At 66.4% G+C, this 22,010-nt stretch overlaps 3 protein-coding genes across 9 annotated transcripts; 1 reads left to right on the forward strand and 2 right to left on the reverse strand.

Annotated features, from left to right (window-relative positions):
- LOC128149487 (mitochondrial ubiquitin ligase activator of nfkb 1-A-like) lies at positions 1–2,890 on the reverse strand. Of its 3 annotated transcripts, none has more exons than XM_052804756.1 (5): positions 2,782–2,890; positions 2,253–2,392; positions 1,908–1,995; positions 1,706–1,826; positions 1–1,518 (listed from the first exon to the last, which is right to left on the reverse strand). In XM_052804756.1, exons 2-5 carry the CDS (start codon positions 2,367–2,369, stop codon positions 822–824), a joined length of 1,023 nt encoding a protein of 340 aa, XP_052660716.1. In that variant the 5' UTR covers positions 2,370–2,392; positions 2,782–2,890; the 3' UTR covers positions 1–821. The 3 variants fall into 3 exon arrangements, with proteins under 3 accessions (XP_052660716.1, XP_052660718.1, XP_052660715.1); XM_052804758.1 differs by having other exon boundaries at positions 2,791–2,807; XM_052804755.1 differs by having other exon boundaries at positions 2,693–2,806.
- A 698-nt stretch (positions 2,891–3,588) lies between these two features.
- ECE2 (endothelin converting enzyme 2) lies at positions 3,589–12,890 on the reverse strand. 4 transcript variants are annotated; one of them, XM_052804764.1, is made up of 19 exons: positions 12,188–12,883; positions 10,337–10,423; positions 9,799–9,943; positions 9,375–9,590; positions 9,150–9,274; positions 8,859–9,005; positions 8,716–8,781; positions 8,316–8,504; positions 7,757–7,899; positions 7,491–7,605; positions 7,128–7,238; positions 6,833–6,931; positions 6,663–6,740; positions 6,355–6,458; positions 5,934–6,044; positions 5,513–5,580; positions 4,672–4,862; positions 4,495–4,590; positions 3,589–4,371 (listed from the first exon to the last, which is right to left on the reverse strand). In XM_052804764.1, exons 1-19 carry the CDS (start codon positions 12,866–12,868, stop codon positions 4,195–4,197), a joined length of 2,949 nt encoding a protein of 982 aa, XP_052660724.1. In that variant the 5' UTR covers positions 12,869–12,883; the 3' UTR covers positions 3,589–4,194. The 4 variants fall into 4 exon arrangements, with proteins under 4 accessions (XP_052660724.1, XP_052660725.1, XP_052660726.1 ...); XM_052804765.1 differs by lacking the exon at positions 5,934–6,044; XM_052804766.1 differs by lacking the exons at positions 3,589–4,371; positions 4,495–4,590 and adding an exon at positions 5,256–5,314 and having other exon boundaries at positions 4,749–4,862; positions 12,188–12,886.
- A 944-nt stretch (positions 12,891–13,834) lies between these two features.
- On the forward strand, positions 13,835–21,194 carry PSMD2 (proteasome 26S subunit ubiquitin receptor, non-ATPase 2). Of its 2 annotated transcripts, none has more exons than XM_052804427.1 (21): positions 13,835–14,010; positions 14,794–14,850; positions 15,242–15,406; positions 15,656–15,777; positions 16,157–16,381; positions 16,485–16,643; positions 16,925–17,069; positions 17,273–17,333; positions 17,622–17,768; positions 17,967–18,073; positions 18,467–18,594; positions 18,675–18,762; positions 18,976–19,138; positions 19,234–19,335; positions 19,421–19,566; positions 19,786–19,869; positions 20,004–20,172; positions 20,271–20,365; positions 20,535–20,661; positions 20,741–20,859; positions 20,941–21,194. In XM_052804427.1, exons 1-21 carry the CDS (start codon positions 13,876–13,878, stop codon positions 21,121–21,123), a joined length of 2,727 nt encoding a protein of 908 aa, XP_052660387.1. In that variant the 5' UTR covers positions 13,835–13,875; the 3' UTR covers positions 21,124–21,194. The 2 variants fall into 2 exon arrangements, with proteins under 2 accessions (XP_052660387.1, XP_052660388.1); XM_052804428.1 differs by lacking the exon at positions 13,835–14,010 and adding an exon at positions 14,202–14,222.
- The last annotated feature ends 816 nt before the right edge of the window (positions 21,195–22,010 follow it).

Here is a 22,010-nt window from a genome sequence, read left to right on the forward strand (position 1 = left end):
TCGGCTCCTTGGCTTTATCACTCCACACACAAGCTGCTCCCGCACCCGGTCCTGGCCGGGAGGCAGGCAGGAAAGCTGGGTGCAGTGGGGGCCGGAGGCGTGGGTGGGCTCTGGGGCACCCCAGGGCTGTCCCTCTGCTCCAGAAAGAGAGTGGGGACCCTGTGGAGAGGGACGGAAGGATGCTGTCCCCCTCCCCGGGTGGCAGACCAGCTGGCAAAGAGGCATGCTTCATTGCCACCAGCCCCCAGGTGCCCCCACACAGTCTGGGCAGTGGCTGTAGGCATGTGGATTTGGTGGGGGGGAGGACAACGATGGCACCAAGGCATGCCACTGTGGTGGCTTGGGGGAGTTTGGATCTCTGTCACCCACACCATGCCTGCCTGCTCTGTCCCACCAGCACCGGTCCTGCCCCCGCCGTCCTTTCCATAAAGCCACACACCGGAAAAGCAAAACAAAGGAAAAGTCCTGCGTGGCTTTGGGGGGGGGGTCAGGCCTCAGAAAGGGGCACAGGTCAAACAGCCGTTAGCCAAGGGAATCCCCCTGGTGTGGGGCAGGGGACTCGGCTCCTTGGCTCAGGCACTGAGTATGTTTCCCCCAAGCCTTCATGTTCAGGGGGGGTCCCTCTGGCAGACAAAGGGAGGATGAGGAGGCTATAACCTGCTCCCCCCGCCCCCCCCAGGAAACAGACAGGAGGGCTCATCAGGACCCCTGCCTCCCAACAGGAATCACACAGCTGCACGCGAGGGGACAGCTGAGATTTCTGCAGGCTCCAGGCTTGGCTTGGTTTGCGGTGCCCCTCCCTGGGCACCCCCCAGGTGTTCTCAGGCCTGGTAGAGGGGCACCACGCGGTCAATAGGCCCCCGGCAGATGGGGCAGAGGCGGGTGGGCAAAGCCTGGAAGCAGCGGAAGCAGCAGCAGATGTGGCCGCAGCCCAAGAGGACGCACTCGCGGGGCCGTGTCAGGCAGATCACGCAGGAGTCCTCGGGCCCCTCGTCCCCGGCTCCCTCGCCCTCCGGCTCCTTGTCCTCACGCTGCTGCTTGAGGCGGGCGCGGCGGTAGGCACGGCACAGGGCATGCAGGAGGACGGCCAGACCCGCCGCGGCGCACAGCATGGCCGCCCCCTTCCAGAGCCCGCTGGCCGACTCCAGCTCCGCCAGCACCGTCTGCCAGTCCCCCAGGCACAGGAAATACTCTCCCTCCTGGGCCGGTGGCTGGAGGTGCAGGGAGCCGTCAGGGTGCAGGGCCAGCTCCCCGATACCCGTCAGCCCGGCCCCCACCCGCAGCATCTCCTCCGTCTCCAGGATGCCCTTGGGCTTCTCCCCGCTCAAGTACTGGCCCAGCAGGTCACGGAAGCCGTGGGCTGGCTGCTGGAACCGCTCGTACACTGTCTCCAGTGGCAGGGAGACAGCTCGGAGCGGGCTCTCCACGCTCACTGGCGTCACTGCCTCAGTGTCCGGCGAGGCCAGCAAGAAGGGGACGGTGTAGACCTGCTCCGAGAGCACCCGCTCACTCTCACTCCTGCAAGCGGAGAGTGCAGCGCTGGGATGTGGACAACGCGGAGGAACTCGGAGCTCTTGGGGCTGAGCCAAGGCTAGGGACTAGAGCCTTTAACCGAGCCACTTTCTGCCTCTCGATTGGCCCCAGAGGATGGGGGTCTGGACCCACCGGTGCAAGCCCACCCCTGCTGTCCCCTCCCATGGCTCACCAGCTCCGGGCCAAGCTGTTCCAGATCAGCCGATGTTCTTTCAGAAGCAGTTTCTGGATCACACCCTGCAGCCCCTCATGGTAATGGCTGGTGAGCGCAGCCTTGGCTGGCAGCACTATGCCTAAGGACCAAGGAATGCATCACGGCCGAAGGAGGAGAGCCCAGCCCCTGTCCCCGGTATGGGGCCACAGGGTCTCCTTACCTTCCAGGGCAACGTAAGGCAGGCACCTCCCATCAGCTGCAGAGACCAGTGCTGGTAAATCGTCATCAACCTGGAGCTTTGGGGCCTCCTGCAAGAGCAGGGACTGAGTGTGAACACGGGCAGGGGCAGACGGGCTAGCAGGCAGAGGGTGGGTCACGCATGGCTTTGTGGGGATCGCTGGCAGGATGTGACCTGCTTGGTCCTGGGCATCGTGATGTCAGTAGAGGATGCAGCAGGCTGCTGTCATCAGTGAGGTGCATTCAAATCAAAAGCTCTGGGCTGGGCAGTGTAGGGCAGCAGGGAAGGAACAGTGGGCATGAGAGAGCACCTGAGGGAGAGGGCTACCTGTATGCGTGCCACGACTCTGGCTTTCTTCCTGTACAGGTAGTAGAAGAGGCCGGAGAAGGCGAGGCTGGAGCCCAGACACAGCAGCTCCCCAGGTGTGATGGGCGGCGCGTCCATGGTGCCAGGCTTGGGCGGCACGCCTGCAAGGTGAGCGTGTTGGCTGGGGGACGTGGCCGTGTCGGCCCAGGGGCAGGAATGTCCCAGCGCCCCTGTCCCCAGGGCAGCCACGTCCCACTGCCCCTGTCCCCAGGGCGCTGCCACCCTAGGGCCAAGGCTGGGGGCAGTTCAGCTCCAGCACCCACAAGTGCCCCGCAGGCCCGGCCCGACCCAGCACCCCTTGCCCAGCCTGGGTCCAGAGGCGCCCGTCTTGCCCTGCACCCAGGACCGGGCCGAGGCCCAGCACCCGTGACCCAGCCCGGGCCCTGCACCCAGGGTCCCACCTAGGCCTGGCCCCCCCGGTTCGCTCCCAGCACCCCCAGTCCGGGCCCAGCACCCCCGATCTGGCCCGGACCCAGCCCCCGGCTCGGACCCAGCCCACCAGGCCCGGCCCGGCCCGGCCCCGCCGCTGCCGCTCACGCCGGCCCGGCCCCGCTGCCCCCCGTGCCCCCCGAGGCCGGAGGCGCCCAGGCCCGGACCCTTGGCCCCGCCGCGCTGCCTGCTGGGAAATGGAGTGCAGCCCCCGCGCCGCGGCGGCGGGGCGCGCCGTGCCCGGAACTACAGCCCCCAGCGTCCCTCGCGCCGAACTACAGCTCCCGTCGGGCCTTGCGCCTGCCGCTGACGGGACTACAGCTCCCGGCGGCCTTTGCGAGCCCCCCCCTTCCCGCGGCCGCTGGTCTCTGTGGGCCGGTGGGGTCCCAGTGCAGAGGCGGGGGTGGAGGGGGGGGACCCCAGTATGGGGCTGGGGGCGCGGGATGCGGAGAGGTTCTGGCCAGGGCAGGCCCCAGGCGCTCTGGGGAGGGGGCTCGGCCACGGCCTGGCCCCAGGGCTGGATGGGGTCACCCGTGCTGTCACCCCCCGCCTGGGGAGGCAACGGGACCCCTTGGCTGGCCTCTCCAGCGGGGAGACCCCCACCCCACTGGGGCTGGGCTGGGGCTGTGGGGCTGAGGGTCAGCCCTGTGTCTGCCGTTCTCCTTCCCCGCATGTCTGCTCCCCTCCCTCCATCCCTCAAGACATCTCCCGCTCCCCTCCCTCGGTCCCTCGGGATTTCTCATCTCCTGCTCCTGTCCCTCGGGATGTCTCATCTCCCACACGTTCCCCGGCTTTTGAGCCACCTCCCGCTCCAGATCCCACCTCTCCCCCCTGCCCTGACACCGTGAAGGACCTGGAGCCGCCGGAGTAAGTGGAAACTGCTTTTAATTGTTAAATAAATTCAGCGACAGCCACCCACAGCTGAAGGCACCAGAGTCCCCGCTGCCGCCCGCTGGTCCCAGCAGAGGTGGATGGGGAAGCCAAGCCGGACTGGGAGGGGGCGAGGGGAGAGTGGAGCTGGGTGACCCCCAGCTTCCATCTCCGGCAGGTCAGGGGGCAGGAGCAGGGGGGGCTCGGCTCTAGTGCTCTCCCTGGGACGCCTCTGACCTGCCTGCCTGGGGGGGGAGACGTGGCACTGGGGGGGGGCTGAGCGGTGCCCGTCTCTAGCATGTCAGGGTTGGGGGGCAGAGCTGCATTTTGGGGGTGCTACGGCTTCTCTGCCAGCTGTGCCTGGCCCCAGGCCATGGATGGGGGCTGCGGTGGGTGCCCGGTGTGGGGCCGTGTGTGCTGGGGAGGGGGGCAGAGGTGGGGCGAGGCGGTGTGCGGTGTGTGCACAGGGGGGAACCGCAACGGAGGGTGACCTGGGGGGGTGACCCCGCTCTCTGCCCGTGGGCCAGCTCCGGCAGCTGGCGAGGGCTGGGGTGGGGGACACAGCAGAGCATCACCCCCTCTGTCCCCAGCACCCTCCCCATCCCTACCACACCTCACAGTGCTTGCCGGGGTTCATGGGGGAGCCCAGGGGGCAGCCGAAATGTTCGACAAAGTCCCGGGAGTTGCTGAGGGTGCCGATGACGCGGTACTTGTCAGGGCTGTGGGGGTCGGTCACCAGCCCTTCGTGGGAGCTCTCAGGCGTCCGGACGGAGCACCACACCTGCCGGAGCAGGAGCAGCCTCAGGGATGGGGGGCAGAGCCCCCTGGGGCAGGATGGAGGGCTGTGGGCTGGCTCCGAGGGGCCGGGGTGGGATGGGGAACCCACCATCCTGCTCCGCCCTACCTGAGCGAAGCCCACGAAGAAGAGCTGGTGGTTGGTGAGCCCCAGGGCTGGCAGGCGCTTCTCCTCCCCGTTCTTCTGCAGCCAGGACTTGTATGCCTGTGGGAGAAGTGCCCTGAAGCCCTGGGGAGGGACAGACAGGCACGGGGGTCCGTGTCCCCTCGGGACAGTGGCACTCACATTGTAGGCTGCCTTGAGCCCACCGTTGTCGGCGATGTTCTCGCCCAGTGTCTGCCGGCCATTGACCTTCTCGCGGTGGACGGTGTAGCGGCCGTACTGCTCCGTCATGCATGCCGTCCGGTTCTTGAAGGCCTCCAGGGAGGAGTTCTGCCACCATGGCCGCAGGTTGCCCTCCTTGTCGTACTCCCGCCCTGCAGGACCAAGATGTGGCGTGGGACCAGGGGACGCTGGCCCCCTGCAGAGCCCCCACTGCAGGGGGTCCCGAAGCAGGGTGGGTTTGGTGGGGAGAGCCCCAGGGGACACCGGGGGACCTGGCGCCTTGGGTCCATGCCCAGAGGAGATGGTGTCCCCCAGCCCCTGCTCCGGGTGGGCCCCGGCTGGGGCTCAGCTGTGCACTTGGGTCCCCAACCATCCCCCGGTACATCCCTGCTGGATTTGTCACCCCAAATTCCCCCATTGAACCCTTCTTGGCTCCGGGGCTGCAGTGAAGGTGCAAAGCAGAGCGGATGCGAGAGGGACCCGTCCCGTGCCCCGCGGGGAGGAGGATGAGGTGGGGGCCGGGGCTGCAGACACCGTGTCCTCACCAAGCGGATGGAGCGAAAGCTGCACAGAGAAGCCGGGGGGAGCTATCGGCAGGTGCCACCTGGGGAGACAGGACGATAGAAGGGGGGGCGGCCAGGGGCACACGAGCACGCATGATGCAATGGATGGCAAAGCGGGACCCCTGCGCGCCCGCGGCACCCCATCCCCACGCCAAGGGCAGGGGGTGGGCGGGGGGCCAAGGGGTGGGAGGGCAAGAAGGTGATGGGGGTCGGAGATGGGCTCTCACCACCGCTCTCACCTTGGTCGTCGAATGCGTGGGTCAGCTCATGCCCCATCACCACGCCGATACCGCCGAAATTAAGGGCTCTGTGGGGCCATGGGAGAGAGTCAGGTAAGTGCGGGGGGGGATGATGCCGTCACAGCCTGCCCCTGCACCAGGCACCCCCTCTGCAGCCTGGGCACCCCGTTTGTGTCCAGGGCACCTAGCAAGACTCTGCTCCAGTTGGCACCCAGCTGGGAATGAGTCCTGTTGGGGACACTGGTGGCCCCACAGGGACTTTGCAGGCTGTCTTGGCTGCAGGATGTAAAGCCTTGAGGGATCCTCAAGGCCCTCAGGGCTTTGCTTCGTGACTGGGGGGGGCTTTGTGGGGTGCTGGTCCTGATCCAACCCATGCCCCCCCAACCCCAGGAGATGCCCCCCATCCCCATGCCAGGCTCACTTGGGGTGGTTGCGGGCGTAGAAGGGAGCCTGCAGGATGCCAGCGGGGAAAACGATCCCATTCTTGGTGGGCAGGTAGTAGGCATTGACGGTCTGCGGGGTCATGCTCCACCTGGGGCAGGGAGGTGGGACAGGGGACAGGCAGGGATGTGTCCCCTCTTCCCCCCACCCCGGCACCCTCCTGTGCCATCTCCCACCGTGGGTCCCCTGGCTGCCCTGCCCGGGGCTGGCATTGCTGCCCCTGTCCTGTGACCAAGGGACCCTGTCCTGGGGACAAGCCAGAGCCACCACAGGTGACCTACAACGCTGTGCTACCCCTTGGGGGGACCTTCCCCCCAGTGAACCAGCACCACCCAGGCCATGCTGGGGACAGTGCTGGTGTCACATCCTCTGCTCCCCCCCCCCCAGGCCCTCCCCCTTACTGGTCGCGGTTGGGGGGTTTCCGGAGCTGGTCGGCCATCACTTTGGCAGAGAAGTTGTAGAAGTTGAGCATGTTCTGGAAGAAGGAGTCCTCTGAGACCTCATACTGGAGAGGAAGAGGAGGGATGAGGGGTCCACCAGGGTGGTTCACCCCACCCTGGCCAGAATGTGCTCGGTACCAGGGTGGCTCCGTTAATGCCCTGTCCCAAATGGGTCCCCCAAATAGGGACATTGCCCCACCATGGGGCCCCCCAGGACTTGGTGTGAGCAGGGACCAGACCCCCTCCCCACGAGCTGGGTGCCCCCCTACCCCATCATAGACATCATCCAGCTCCTTGTTGTCCAGGATGAAGTCAGGGAAGCCGATCATGTCATAGATGGTGTCCGCCTGCGTTGGGAGAGACTCCAGCAGTGAGATGGTGTGGGGGGGCTTACCAGGACGGGGGGAGGTCTCCCACCGACTGCCCTCCCTGGGGTCACCTTCTCCTTCGCAGCCTGCCTGGTCTTCTCATCCATCCAGTCCAGCTGGTCCAGGGACACCTCGAACGCTGCCCGGATCTCACTAATCATCTCTTCAGCCTGGGGAGGGGAGGGACTGAAGCCCCCCTGCCTGCCGCAGCCCCTCAGGCAGGGACAAGGTGGGCAGGATGTGATCTCCCCAGGGCTGGGGGTCCCATTTCCCTGCTCCCCACCTTCCAGCCCTGGAGTTTGGGGGGGAAAAGGGGGGTTCCTGTGGATGGTGATGGGAAGGGTACAAGGGCAGAAGTGTCCTCACAATGGCCTTGCTGTCCCGGTCGAAGGTGGCTTTGACGAAGAGGGAGCCCAGGGCGAAGCCTAGCGTGTCATCTGTGTTGGAGATGCAGGTTTGCCAGCGGGGCGTGCAGGACTGTGGGAGTGAGACGGGGGTCTGTGAGACCCTCAGCTCCCTTCCCTGCTCCCCGCCCTTCCCCCAGGCCAGCTCTGTCCCCTCCCCAGGGGGGAGATGCTCGGCAGCTAAATCCCCATCCCAAAAGATGATCCCTGGGTTCCCTCTGCAGCGTCCAGGGCCCAGCATCCGAAGGACATCCCAAGGGCAGAGATGGTCCTGGCCGCTTCCAGGCTGAGGGCAGAGGGGACTGGTCCCAGGGCCCCCCGTTACCTTCCTGGTGCCGTAGAGCGTCTCCAGCAGCCTCTCCTGGGCTGTCTCGAAGCGCTGGTCCAGGCTGGAGGCCGTCTTCTGCACCAGGTTCCAGATCAGGTAGTTGTTCAGGACGCTGCAGGGGCAGAGAGACACCATGACTCGCCACGACTCACCACGATCCATGGGGATGCCCCAGCCTCCAAGCCACTGGCGAGCCCAAAACGTGCCCCCGCCATGGAGGAAGCCCCAAATGGGGCACGGTCAGGGGCTCACGGGCACCTCACCTCCTGTCGGTGCCATTGACGAGGTCAGAGACCTGCTGGAGGTAGGTGTCCCCATACACCACCACGGGCTCCGTGTCCGCCAGCTCCAGTGGGGCCAGGGCGTAGGACAGGTAATCCAGCCAGTCGATGGCAGGGGCCAGAGCCTGGAGGGGACACAGGGTCGTGGCACCTGGGTGCTTGGCATGGCTCTGCCACATTCTGCCCAGCACCGGGGGATCCCCCGGGGCAGGGGCTGTGCTCCCCGGGAAGGTCCCAAGGTCCCTCACCACCCCAGATCCCTTTTCTGCCCCCAAGCACCTTCCCCGTGGCTCGCTGCTGCTCCTAAGGAGGGGACCCTGGGACCCCCCCCATGCGGGGTGGCACCTTCTCCCAAATCCTAACAACCTGGGGGGGATGAGCACCTCACTCCAGCACCCAGCGCATGTCCCAGAATGGATGGGGCTGCCCGGGGTGTCCTGAAGGGGGGCAGCAGTGGGCACGGACCCCCCAGTGTCCCACTGCACAACCCTCCCCTCGTGTCCCCAAAGGCTTTCCCTGGGCTGCGCTGGGCCGTGCCCACCTGCAGCTCGGCAATGCTCATCTTGTGGTAGATCTTCTCGTCGTCCCGCCGCTCAGCCTGGGGCACGGTGATGTTGGCCAGCTGGGTTTCGAAGTCCAGCACCTGCTGCATCTGGAGGCGGGTGGGCTCCGGGGCCCCCCCCAGCAGTGTGCCCAACTCCACCATGTAGTCCAGGTACGCTGCCAGGACCTGGCGGGACCCCGAGCCCCAGTTCAGCACTGGCCACAGCTCATCCCACCTCCCCGGGGGGTTCTGACCCACTGCCTGAGCACCGTGCCTGGGCACCGTGCCACCCGATGGGCAGGGTGCAGGTGCCAGGTGCTCCCCAGCGCTGCTCGCACCCCATTGCCATGGGTTTCCCCTGACTGCTGCCAGCAGCGTGCCTGGCACTCAGCCTCACCCTGTCGTTGGCAGTCTTGTTCAGGTAGTAATCCCGGGATGGGAGGAAAAGCCCCGACTGGTCCACCTGGGGGGAGAGAGGGGCAGCACGGGCAGCCCGGTGCCCCGCCGGTGCCCACCGCCCCTCGGTGCCAAGGCGCCAACCTGGATGATGTTGCTGTTGGAACTTTTGGAGTCTGCACCCACATACACCGTGAAGAAGGGGGTCGCCCGGTACGTGCCTGACACCATCTTGAGTACCTCCATGAAGCTGCTCTGGTTCCAGGAGCCGGTGACGTTCCACCCCCCGATCTGCCGGCAGACGGACCCGGCGCCTCAAGGAGGGATGGGATCTGTCCCCAAGGGCTGCCCCCTCCCCAGTTACATGAAGAGCCAAATGAGAGATGTGCTCTGCACATCCCTGACAGCTCAGCTCATATGTGGATGGCCACCCACCTTGTCGATGAGCTCCATGAGGGGCTGGGAGCCCAGCTCCTCTATCCTCTGCTCCTTGAGGCAGGACAGGTAGTACCGCTGCGTCTTCCGCTCCGCCTCGCTGCTGGAGTTGAAGGTGGTGTTCTCTGCAGGAGGCTGTGGGTCAGCCCCGGGGATGCTGGGGCTCTTCCCGCCTGCACCCGGAGGTCACCCCCCCCCGGTGGCTGTGACCCACCCGGTGCCCACCTAGGAGATGCTTCATGATGGCCTGGTTCTGGTCCCAGATGCTGTTGAAGGTGCTCCACTTGGAGCGCCCGTTGGGCAGCGGGTTCCTCTTGATCCAGCCCCCGCATGAGTACTGGTAGAAATCCTGGCACGGGTCCGTCTCCGCATCCAGGGCCTCCAGGATCTTGCTGGCCACCCGGACGCAGGCGTCCGTCAGGCACATGCTGTGAGAGGGATCTGGCAGGGAAGGCATGCCTGGGGCTGTGCGTGTGTGCCGGGGGAAACCAAGGCACGGAGCGGGGCCAAGCCCTGCCTGCACCGCGGGGTGGGCAGAGCACCCGGAGCAGGAGCCCCGCGCTGACCCATCCCTCCCCATCCTGCCGTGTTCCCCCTGGGTGGGGGGACACCACTGCCGCCCCTGCAGAGACACAGGGACCCTCCCTACCTCTGCGGTACTGGATGGCCAGGGTGACGACGGCGATGCCGAGCAGCAGTGCCAGGGAGACGGCGACGGCGCAGAGCACCAGCTCCAGCTGGCTGCGTGAGGCCAGGCGGCTCAGCAGTGGCCCCGGCCCCTTCCGAAACCCCACCTGGGCAGGAGCAGGACCTGCCATCGCACCGTGGGGGGGACCGAACCTCGCCGCTCCCCCTTCCCTCCCCTACTGTTCCCCGGTGCCTGGCTTGGCTGCGTGATGAGGTGGGGACCAGGGCATCCCTCCGCGGGTACCCAGGGCACCAGCCCTGGTGAGGCGGCAGTGGCTGCTGGCAGCCCCCCCAGCCGCAAGGAAGGATGATGGCCTGGGCACAATCTCTGCCGCATTTTGGCTGCCTCCCAGCACATCCCTGGGGACAGCCAGGGCTGGCTTGGCTCCCGGCCCTGCTCCCGCTGACCACCCGGCTGCGGGCAGGCTCCGGCTGAGGGCGAGGAGGGGGGCTGGGGAGGATGGAGAGGGGAAGGATGGAGGGGCTGGGGCAGACCTCACCTCCACACTGTCAGGAGAAACGCTGCCGTCCCCCGCCGGCTCTGGCCCCTCGTCGTCCTGCAGCGTGGCACGCTTGTAGTCGGGCATCTGCCGAAGGAGGGAGTGGGCTGGGATGGGGGTGTGGGGGTGGCTGTCCCCCACCCCGCCATGCCCTCTGGCTCTTACAGTGAGGGCCGGTGCCCACTCAGCGGGTGCACGGGGGGGCCAGGGCAGCCCCTGACCCCCCTCAGTGTGCCCGGGCCTCCCCCAGAGGCTGTCCCCAGCCCCGGGTGGCCCCGAGGAGCGCGGGGAGAGCTGCTGGTGGGGGGCTCGGGGGCTCGCGCCGGAGCATCCCTCCGCGTCGCCATGGCAGCTGTGGCATCAGCCCCGCCGACAGGTGCCACATCGCCACGGAGACGTGGTCCCCGTTGCCAGGCAACCGTTGCCTAGTGCTGCTGCCTCGCCCCTCCTCCCCCGCCTGGAACTTTCCATGCAGATGTGCACCGGTCCGAAACATCTGGAAGCGCCTCCCACCCCATCCTGGCCCCGGGGGTGCCCAGGGCGCAGGGACGAGCCCATATGGGCAAAGCGTGTGGGGTGAGAGGGGGCAATACAGGGGCTGCCAGCCCGCAGGGTGGGACCCCCTCACTGCCGGCCTTGCGGGGCAGCCCGGCAGGGGCTGCTTGCACCAACCCAGCCGTGAGGGCTGCTGAGGACTCAGCCAAGAGGGAGGTGGTGGAGCTGAGCCAGCAGCTTTGGGGGGGGGGGATGAGCTGGAGGAAAAAGCTGGAGGCTTTGGTGGAAGAGAATCAGCAATGCTGCTGGTCGTGAGCCATCCTTAGGCTTCAGAGTCAACGCCCGGGTGGGTTGCGGTTCACCCTCCCGTCTGTGCTGCAGACTAAGGTGGATGCCCCGGGGCTGCCTGCAGGGCTGGTGTTAGGGGCCAGGAAGAAGCCGGGGCAGAAAGGATGATGGGCAGGGGGTGAAGCAGAGCAAGTGCCCCGTGCCCAGCTCTGCCCACTGCCACTCTGCCGGGACAGGGAGGGGGCTTCGCCAAGGGCTGCCACGGTGGGAGGGTGCGAGGCTGGGATCGACAGTTGGCAGGAGCCCCCCGCCGGGGCGGGTTCCCGGGAGCTGATGGCATTAGGAGGGATGGCTCAGCATGGTGTTGGAGCTCGGCCAGCCCGGCACCCCCACTACCCCGGCTCCCCCAACACCCTCCTATCCCCTCCCGGGGGGTCCTCATCCTGCTGGGCACCAGCTGGCAGCACCCCCTCCCCAGCACCTCCTGGCACCCTCGAGGCAGGAGCAGGACCTGCTCTTGGGGCTCCTCCTGCCCCCTCCGTGGGGCTGACACCCGCGGGGACAGGGCCCTCTGCTCCCTCCAGGGGTGCTGTCTTGGGGGGCACCCTACGAGCAGCATCACTGTACCCCAGGTGGGCTTCATGCCTCGGCAGAGCAGGGTCTGTGGGGCCATCTCCGAACCGCCCCAGCTCCCCTTGCCCAACCCCAGGCAGGGGTTTGGGGGGTCCTTCCTCCCCTTTCTTCCCCCCACCTTGGGGGACGGGGACCCTCCAGCCACCCAGCTCCCCCGGCCCCACGCAGCCCCCTACACCCCCCAGGCTCTTCCCCCCCCATTCTCCCCCAGCCCCCCCCCCCCAGCCCTTCCTCCCGCCGGCTCCCGCAGCCCCCCCAGTCCTACCAGCTCCTTCAGCCCTCCAGCCCCCGGGCTCTCCTCTGCCCCGGCCCCCTCCTGTCCCCCTCGCCCCCCCCTCCGCCCCCGGATCCGGTGCCCCCCGTCCCCCCCTCCTCCTGCCCCACTCCCCGCCCGCCGCCCCCGGCCCGGCCCGCGCCGCTGCCCCGGGCACTCACGGCGTGTCCGAGCTCCTGGAGGGCCACGTTCATCCTGGCCATCCCGGGCCGCCTCCCGCCTAGCTCCGCTCCCCGCCCGGGCCGCGCCGGGCCGCCGCCGCCGCCGCAGCGCCGCCTGCCTCCGCCGCCGCCATGGCCCGCACCGGGCGCCGCGCCGCCGCCGGGACCGGGACCGGGGCCGGGCAGGGATGGGGCCGCGCCGGAGGGATGGAGCCGCGGGGGCTGGTACCGGCGGGGAGCGGCCCGCAGGCACCGGGCGGGGGCCGGCCCCCCGGGGGGTGGCTGGAGCGGGGACACCGGTGCCCAGCCCGGTCGCACCGCACCGCTCCCCTCCACTCCACCCGGCCCGGCCCCGCCACCAAGGTGACCACCGTGCCTGCGGGAGGAGCCCCGCACCGGCACCCGCACGGGACCCGCACTGCACCGGTACCTGCACCGGCACCCGCACTGGCGCTTTGCACCCTCGCCGGCGAGGGAGGCACACCGGCACCGGCACTGGTACGGCGAGCAGCACTCGGGCTTGCACAACAGGCACCGGTACACTGACGCAAGTACCGGCACCGGGCTTCGGCACCCGGGGAGGGACACTGACACTGCATGGCACCGGGTACCGGCACTGGCAGCGGGGTGGTAACGGTGCGGGGCCACAGCAGGCGGACCTGCCCTGGTACGCGGGCACATGCTCAGGTGGACGCAGACATGCGCTGAGTGACACCCCACCCCTGGTACCCCGAAGGACCCCGAGGTCACCCGCAGGCCCGTGCCGCCGCACGCGGTGTGACGCAGTGGCACCCACGTGGGTGTGCACAGCCACGGTCACGCCGCCGCGGTGAGCGAGGAGGAAGGCCTGGCTGTGCACGTGGCCTTGCACCCTGCCTCGCCACCTCCCCAGCCCTGTGTCACCGCATGCCACCCGCCCGGTGCCCGGGGTGCTGCCAGGGGGGCAGTGGTGTGTGGGGGTGTCCGGGTACCCGGGTAGGGTCCCCCCTACCCTCCAGCACGCAGGGTGCATAGCTGCCGTGGGGGTGCAGTCACGCTTTGGAAAATGGCGCTGGGGAGACGCCTGGCACCACACCACCTGCCTGGGGGTTTCCCCACGGAGCACAGCCCGGGGTGCTGCCCGGTGTGGGGGGGAAGGTGCCCCCCCGGGGGTGCCCGGTGGGGGTGGGCGAGGCGGTGCCACCTGCCTGAACTGCGAGGCCGGGGGCACAGAGCGGCACACGTGCGCAGGAGGGGTGTGTGTGTGTGCACGGGTGGAGGGGCAGAGGGGGTACCCACGGGTGTCCGTGGCGCGTCGGCTCTCCACCGAGCCCGCCTGCCCTGGGCAGTGTCACCTCACTTGCCCGGCTCCGGTGGCACCGGTGCCTCCTGCCAGGGCGGGGGAGCTCCGGGTCCCCGACCCCGTCCCCGGCTGCCAGCGCTCCCCGGCAGTGCCGGAGCCCCGGGAAGGGAAGGGCCGGGCTGGGTCCCCCCCCCGCTCCCGCCGCTGCCGCCGCCGGTGCCGGTGCCCGGCGTTGCTGCAGCGGCGCGGCACGTGGGGCCGCCCCGCCCCGCGCCCCGCCCTTGCCCCCGCCCCTCGCCCCGCCCGCCGGCGCGCGCCGGCGTCGTCACGGCGGCGCCGGGCGGCGATTGGTGGCGGGCGCGTGCGGCGCGCAGGCGCAGAGTGGCGGGTGCGCGGCGGAGCGGCCATGGACGCGGGCGGCGGCGGCGGGCAGAGCCGGGTGCAGGGCGGCCCCGGGTCGGGCGGCGACGAGAAGCCCACGCCGCCCTGGGGCCGGGACCGCCGGGAGCCGCCCGCGGGGCCCGAGAAGGAGCAGGAGCTGGTGAGCGCCGCCGCGCCGCGGGCCGCAGCTGAGTCACGGCCCGGCCGGCCCCGCGTCACCGGTGGGGCGGGACGGGACGTCATCGCGCGTCACGGGGGCGGCCGGCACCCCTCTGGGGGCGCCTGCGGCGTCCCCGGGGCTCACTGCGGCGGGGGCGCGTGACGTCACCGGCGGGGGGGCTCCCTCCGGCGGGAGCGCGTGACGTCACTGAGGCGAGGGGCTCCCTGCGGGAGGCGGGCCGTGACGTCTCGGGGCTGCCCGCGTGACGCAGCTGAAGGCTCCCTGTTCCTGGGGGGGCGGTGTGCATGTGCGATGGGGCGGGGGGCTCCGGGACGTGATGTCGCTGGAGCGGGGTGAGGGGAGCCGCGATGTGATCAGGGCGTGCGTGTGACAGTGGGGACTATGGAGGGGTCCCCTCTTTTTGGCATGGGGGTGGCCTTGGCGCTGAGGGTCCCGGGGGGCTGCCACTGGGTGGGGGGCTGCCTCTGGGTGGCGGGCTGCTGTCCCTGCCATGCCCCTCTCTGTGGGGGTGTTTCTGTGCAGCACAGGGTAACGGGGGAGGCGCTTCTCACCCCGTGGCAAGGAGTGGTCTCTTCGGGGGGGGTATCCCCAGTAATGGGGGCATTGACCCCCAGCAGCAGTGGGGCAGGATGGTGCCCTGGGGAGGGGGGGTCGCTGTGTCCCGGTCCCCCTGCAGCTTGGGGTGACAGCTGCACCCCTGTCACCCTGGGGATGTCTGTGCTGGGTGCCCTTAGCTCTGCTTTCTCCTGTGCATTTTGGCAGTCAGAGGAAGACAAGCAGCTGCAGGATGAGCTGGAGATGCTGGTGGAGCGCCTGGGGGTAAGTCTGTGCTGTGCTCCTCAGCAAGGAGCTGTGGAGGAGCAGAGCCCTGATCAGGACTTGAGTCCATCTGTCCCTCGCTTACGGTCGTTCCTTATGCAGTGGAGATGGGGGGGGTTTCACCCTGAGCGGGGTCCCTTCTTGTCCGCTGCAGTCTGTCCCTCAGTCTTGCTGCCTGTCTGACCTGTGCCCAAGGGACCTCTGCCTCCCTCTTGTGTGGGTGGCTTTCTGCCCTGCTGTGGCCTTCCTCCCCAGCACCTGGGCTGAAGGAGGCAGCCCAGGCCGGGGGGAGCTGCTCTGCTCAGAGCCATGGCTGTGTTTGGGGAGGGCTGGAGGGGTGATGGTGCAAGAACCAGCCCCCTGCTCCCTGACTTGCAGCTTCTCTCTGCAGGAGAAAGATACGTCCCTCTACCGCCCAGCCCTGGAGGAGCTGCGGAGGCAGATCCGCTCTTCCACCACCTCCATGACCTCCGTTCCCAAACCCCTCAAGTTTCTACGGCCCCATTATGGCAAGCTGAAGGAAATCTATGAGAACATGGCTCCGGGAGAGAACAAGGTAAAGGCTCTTGGCCCCACCATCCCACATGGCTGGGGGGATGGTGCTGGGGCAGGTATTTGGAGAGCCCTCCAGACCCCATGGTCTAACATCATCCCCTGTGACTTGCTCCAGTGGCTTATAACTTGCCAGGGCCATGCCTTTGCCACTTGTGATGGCTTGTGGGCGCAGGGAGGGTGTTGTGTCCCTGGCTGCCCCTTCTTCCCCGTGCCCGGCATGTGTCTGTGAACCTCCACACTCTTTCCCCAGCGCTTTGCGGCAGACATCATTTCTGTTCTGGCCATGACCATGAGCGGGGAGCGTGAGTGTCTGAAGTACCGGCTGGTGGGCTCCCAGGAGGAGCTGGCATCTTGGGGGCATGAATACGTCAGGTAAGCCTGGGTGGGAGCCAGACCTGGGGAAGGATGAGGGCTCAGAGGGATTTCCCTGAGTGCTTTGACTCTGGCCTGTCTGGGAGGTGTCCCAACTTGCTGGGCTTGTGTTCAGCTGCCCCTGTCATGCCTGCACATGTGTCACCACATCCTCTATCCACAGTGATTGGCCAGCTGCAGAGATCTTGCTGCCATGGCCTCTGTAATCTCTGCTCTTAACCCTATTCCTCCTCTGGGCTTGTCGCCCATAAGCTCTTGCAGGAATGTGGAGCCCCCATAAACAATACACAGCCCCAGCTAACTGGCAGCAGCTGCCCCCCTATCCTTGGGGCTGGGCAAAGCTGGTTTCTGTGGCGGTGATGTCCCTTTGTCCCCGCAGGCACTTGGCAGGAGAGGTGGCCAAGGAGTGGCAGGAGATTGATGAGGCTGACAAGGCTCAGAGGGACACGCTCCTCACCCTCGTCAAGGAGATTGTCCCCTACAACATGGCCCACAATGCAGAGCATGAGGCTTGCGACCTGCTCATGGAGATTGAGCAGATGGACATGCTAGAGAAGTACATTGATGACAACGCCTACTCCAAAGTGTGCCTCTACCTCACCAGGTGAGGAGGCTCGGCAGGCTGAGGTGCTGGAGGGAGCCTGGTCCCTGGTGGGCCGAGGTTGCCTGATGTGGTTGTCACCCTCCTGTCTGTCCCCTCCTGAAAGCTGTGTAAGCTACGTCCCAGAGCCTGAGAACTCAGCTCTCCTGCGCTGTGCCCTGGGCATCTTCCGCAAGTTTAGCCGCTACCCTGAAGCCCTACGCCTGGCTCTGATGCTCAATGATGTGGAGCTGGTGGAGGACATCTTCACTTCCTGCAAAGATGTGTAAGCGGAGACTCATTCCCTGCCCTCTGGGCCCTTCGTCCATCGTGGTGGGGCACGGCTCCCTGTCTGGGCGAAGCTGGGTTGGATCCTGCTGCCACTGGAGGTGTCTGGGGGTTTGGACTGAGACTCTTGTCCCTGAAATCAAGATGGGCGAGAGCGGATTGTCTCTGGGCTGCTCTTGCATGCCTCTAGAGCAGGGCAGGTTGGCTCGCTGTTTGGTGAACGTGTGTTTGTGGCTGGCTGGGGTCTGGGCACTTGTGAAACCTCTCCCCTCTGTGCAGAGTTGTCCAGAAGCAGATGGCCTTTATGCTGGGCCGCCATGGGGTCTTCCTGGAGCTGAACGAGGATGTGGAGGAGTACGAGGACCTGACCGAGATCATGTCCAACGTCCAGCTCAACAGCAACTTCCTGGCCTTGGCCAGAGAGGTGAGTGTCCCAGCTGGGAAAAGAGCCCTGGGCTGCCTCCAGCTGTGGCTGCCCTGGCTGCCCGGCTCTGTGGCAAGATCTGGGAAGAGGTCCTTCATCCCTACGAGCTTAGCCAGGCACCTCCTGGAGAGGTTGCCCTTGTAGGACAGCTGCCCTGGGGTGTGCTGACCAGGAGGTAACCCCCTTCTCCTTTGTCTCTGCAGCTGGACATCATGGAGCCCAAAGTGCCGGACGATATTTACAAAACCCACCTGGAAAATAACCGTAAGGGCTTGTGTTATGGCCTGTTGTCTCTGCCTGTGGGGAGTTTCTGGGGCTGCAAGGCACCTCTGGGCTGGCACAATCAGCTGTGTATCCCGAGGTGGGCAATTGGCCTGCTCGTGGTCTCTGACCTGGTGTGGAGCAGACCTGGCTGCCTGCTCTGGATTTGGGCTTCTCCTTCCTGCTGATGGTGGGACAGGTCCTCATCCCCCCATGGCATGGGATGGCTGTGCAGTGGAGGGCTGGCAGGGCTTCTCTTGCTGCCTGGCTTACCCTGACATCGTTCCCCAGGGTTCGGAGGGAGTGGTTCCCAAGTGGACTCAGCCCGGATGAATTTGGCCTCCTCCTTTGTGAATGGCTTCGTGAACGCTGCGTTTGGACAGGACAAGCTACTGACAGACGATGGCAATAAATGGTTGTACAAGAACAAGGACCATGGTGAGGGAGCCAGCTGGGCAGGGGCTGGAGGCGCCCCTAGGCTTGGGGTCGCTACCCTGTCTCTTTTGGGGACCTGCTGAAAGGGGGGCTGCAGGGCATGGCTGCTGCTGGGCTGCCCTGTGTCCCTGGCCACCACCTGCCCCAGGCAGGGCACATCGATTGAGGGCTGACGTGGGTTCTTCTCTCCTGGAACTGCAGGGATGCTGAGTGCTGCAGCATCACTGGGCACAATACTGCTGTGGGACGTGGACGGGGGGCTCACGCAGATCGACAAATACCTGTACTCCTCAGAGGATTACATCAAGGTTGGTGGCACCGATCCTGACACGGGCTCTATGGCTGCGTGGGGCAGCCCTGCTCGCGGGTTGGATGTGCAGCTGGCTCGGGTAATGGTTGACCTTGCCTTGGTCTGCTGCGTGGCTCAGCTCCCGCCCAGAGAGGGGTTGGATGCCCTGTTTTTGAGTGGCTCACAGAAAGGTAGGGAGCTCTTGGGGACTGCCTGAGGCGCCTTTGGGGTCCCCTTGTCACAGAGCTATGAGCTTTGGACTGCTCAGCTGGATCCAGAGTGGCATTGATCACTTGGTACCAACTTGCCTATCCCGGGGAGTGGGTGTAATGTGTGGGGTGACGTCGGTCACTGGCTGGCAGGGCGCTTTGTGCATTGGTAGCCAGTGTGTGATGGTGCTTCTGCCTTGCAGTCGGGAGCCCTCCTCGCCTGTGGCATTGTGAACTCAGGGGTGAGGAACGAGTGTGACCCTGCCCTGGCCCTCCTGTCTGACTATGTCCTCCACAACAGCAACACCATGAGGATCGGAGCCATTTTTGGGTAAGGGCCTAACGCCAGCCTTCCCTGTGCTGCGCAGGGTGGTGCAGCTCCCCCCTCACGCTCCCCTGGACTCTCCGCAGGCTGGGGCTGGCATATGCGGGCTCCAACCGTGAGGATGTCCTGACTTTGCTGCTACCTGTGATGGGAGACTCCAAGTCCAGCATGGAGGTAGGGAGCGAGGCAAGGTTCGCCTGGGGTTCCTGCTTCCTCACCCAGTCCCCAGCAGCTCCTGGGGATACAGGGGCTGTCCTGCAGATGGTTTGGGCTCTGGGAGCAGGGCAGCATGTCCCTGCCTGAGGTGCTCTGCCAGAAGAGCACGACCCTGTTTGTGGGCCAGCTCGCTGTGTACTGTCCCTGCATATAGCATCTCTCCTTCACCAGGTGGCTGGCGTGACCGCCCTGGCCTGCGGGATGATATCGGTGGGCTCCTGCAATGGGGATGTCACCTCAACCATCCTCCAGACCATCATGGAGAAATCGGAGACGGAGCTGAAGGACACATATGCTCGGTGGCTGCCGCTCGGCCTGGGCTTGAACCACTTGGGTAAGGCTAGGCAGTGCTAGTGGCTCATGTGTTGGGGGTCGGGGTGGGAGCATCCCTCCACTGCTGTCCTCTAACCTCTGCGCCTTCATTGGCAGGGAAGGGAGAGGCGATCGAGGCCATCCTGGCAGCGCTGGAGGTGGTGTCGGAGCCGTTCCGCAGCTTTGCCAACACGCTGGTGGACATCTGCGCCTATGCGGGTGAGTTGGGCTGATGAGGCAGGGGAGGCAGGAGTGGGTCCCAGGCCCTCTGCCTGCTGATCCTGGCCCTCCGCTCTCCCCTCAGGCTCAGGGAATGTCCTGAAGGTGCAACAGCTCCTGCACATCTGCAGTGAGCACTTCGACTCCAAGGAGAAGGAGGAGGACAAGGACAAAAAGGACAAGAAAGAGAAGGAGAAGAAGGAGAGCTCAGCTGACATGGGGGCTCACCAGGTGGGAAAACATGGGCTGGGACCCATGTCACAGGTGCAGGAGCTGGCTTTGGAGTGGTCCCTAAGCCACTTGCAGGATCAGTGCTGGAGGAAAACAGCCCCCAGCAGCATCTCCTGTTCTCCCTGTCCCCCTGGGCTCAGGGTGGGCGCAGGGGCTGTGAGAACTTGGGTTTTGGGCTGGGTGCTCCCTGCCTGGCGCTCAGTGCCTGTGTCCCCATAGGGCGTAGCAGTGTTGGGAATTGCGCTTATTGCCATGGGCGAGGAGATCGGTGCTGAGATGGCCCTGCGCACATTTGGCCACCTGGTGAGTGACAGCGGAGGGGACAGTACAGAGCCGGGAAAGGGACCTGGGAATAGAAACTGGGTCTTGCTTGACATCTCTGTAGACCTCACTGCCCTTGGTAAGCTGGGTCTAACACCTACCTACCCTCCGTGCAGCTGCGGTACGGGGAGCCCACCCTCCGCCGTGCTGTGCCCCTGGCCCTGGCACTTATCTCTGTCTCCAACCCACGGCTCAACATCCTTGACACCCTCAGCAAGTTCTCCCATGACGCTGACCCCGAGGTCTCTTACAACTCCATCTTTGCCATGGGCATGGTGGGCAGCGGTAAGCCTGGGTGACAGCCCAGTTTGGGGCTCATGGTGGGGGGAAGGTGGGAGACCCAAACCATGTACCCTGCTCTGCCTGCACCCCCTCTTCCCCAGGTACCAACAACGCCCGGCTAGCAGCGATGCTGCGGCAGCTAGCCCAGTACCATGCCAAGGACCCCAACAACCTCTTCATGGTGCGGTTAGCCCAGGTGATGATCCCATGCTTGCTGCTTGTGGTGGGAAAGGGGCACGTTGGGGGCCCTGCCCTGGGTGTGGGAGGGGAGTGGTGTCCTGGGTGTCCCACCCTCCTGCCAGGCAGGGCTGGGGGTCCCAGGTGTTACCCCACTGCTCTCTCACGTGCTTTCTCTGCCACACCAGGGCCTGACCCACCTGGGCAAGGGGACGCTTACCCTGTGCCCCTACCACAGCGATCGCCAGCTCATGAGCCAGGTGGCCGTGGCCGGGCTGCTGACCGTCCTCGTGTCCTTCCTGGATGTGCGCAACAGTGAGTACTGTGGGCTTGGCACTCCTCTGCCCTGCGGGGTGGGTACGGCTCAGCCCCTTTACTTCTGTCTCCCCTCCAGTTATCCTGGGCAAGTCCCACTATGTTCTCTACGGCCTTGTTGCTGCCATGCAGCCCCGCATGCTGGTCACCTTCGATGAGGAGCTGCGACCTCTGCCTGTGTCGGTTCGGGTGGGACAGGTAAGGGGCAGCCAGAGCCGGGGATGGGATGCTCCGGTGTCCCTGCCCATCCCCGGCATTTACCTCGCTCTTCTCTTGTAGGCTGTGGACGTGGTGGGCCAGGCAGGCAAGCCCAAAACCATCACTGGCTTCCAGACTCACACGACGCCGGTGCTGCTGGCGCATGGAGAGCGGGCAGAGCTGGCCACGGAGGAGCACGTGCCTGTGACGCCCATCCTGGAAGGATTTGTTATCCTACGCAAGAACCCCAACTACGACGTTTGAGCCGAAGGGGGGGCTGGGGGGGGGGGTGGGTAGGTGGTTTGGGAGGGGAGGAAAAAAACCCTAGTTTGTTTGTTTGTTTTTGTTACTGAGACTCAAGGAAATAAACTCTGGGGAGACACTAGTGCTATTGTACCCTCCGCGTGCTGGGGCTGTGCTCTGATCCCCTCGAGCGTACCTGCTGCCCGTGGGGGCCAGACAGTGCAGACCCTGAGAAGTGGGGCATGAACACAGAGTTGTGGGGTGCCATGAGTGCTCCCAGTCCCCTGTGGGTCTGGCTCCTGCTCTTCCCCACCCTGCACCGGGCTGTGACCCCCGTGGCACACTGGCAGCACGTGCCTGGTGTGCTGGTGGCGTGCGGCTCCCCTGTCCGCTGCGCTGGCACCCACCACAGCCCAGGACTGCCTGTCCCTGGCTGGGACTGCTCTCCTGGGGGGCTTCAGCTGCCCCCCCGCCCTGGCTGGTGTGCGCTGGGCTCTGCCCTGTCCTGTTTCTAAAACTGGCGGTGTCCCTGGGTGAGCGTGGGAGGCTGTGTCTGGATGGCTGCTGGGAGGTGGGGATGGGCGTGGGGTGCTGAGTCCCAAGGGGAGTGGGATGGTGGGATGGGTGCGGGGGAGGGGTGAGGGGCCGTGTCCTGTGGGGGCCGTGTCCCCCGCGGGTGCGAGGTGCTGGGTGGGTCCTGGGTGGGTGCTGCTCCTGGGCGCTGGGTGGGCGCAAGTCCCGGGTGAGAGCAGGTGCTAATGGGTGCTGGTCCCGGGAGGGTGCTGTTGCCGGTGGGTGCGGCCCCGGGAGGATGCCGGCTGGCTGCGGGCCGGGGTGATGCTGGGTCCCGGGCGTGCGGGGGAGGGCCGGAGCGGTGGGCGTGACCCGCCGGGAGGCGTGGCTTGGCG

Source organism: Harpia harpyja, chromosome 12 (genome assembly GCF_026419915.1).
Source record: "Harpia harpyja isolate bHarHar1 chromosome 12, bHarHar1 primary haplotype, whole genome shotgun sequence".
Classification (NCBI taxonomy): domain Eukaryota; kingdom Metazoa; phylum Chordata; class Aves; order Accipitriformes; family Accipitridae; genus Harpia; species Harpia harpyja.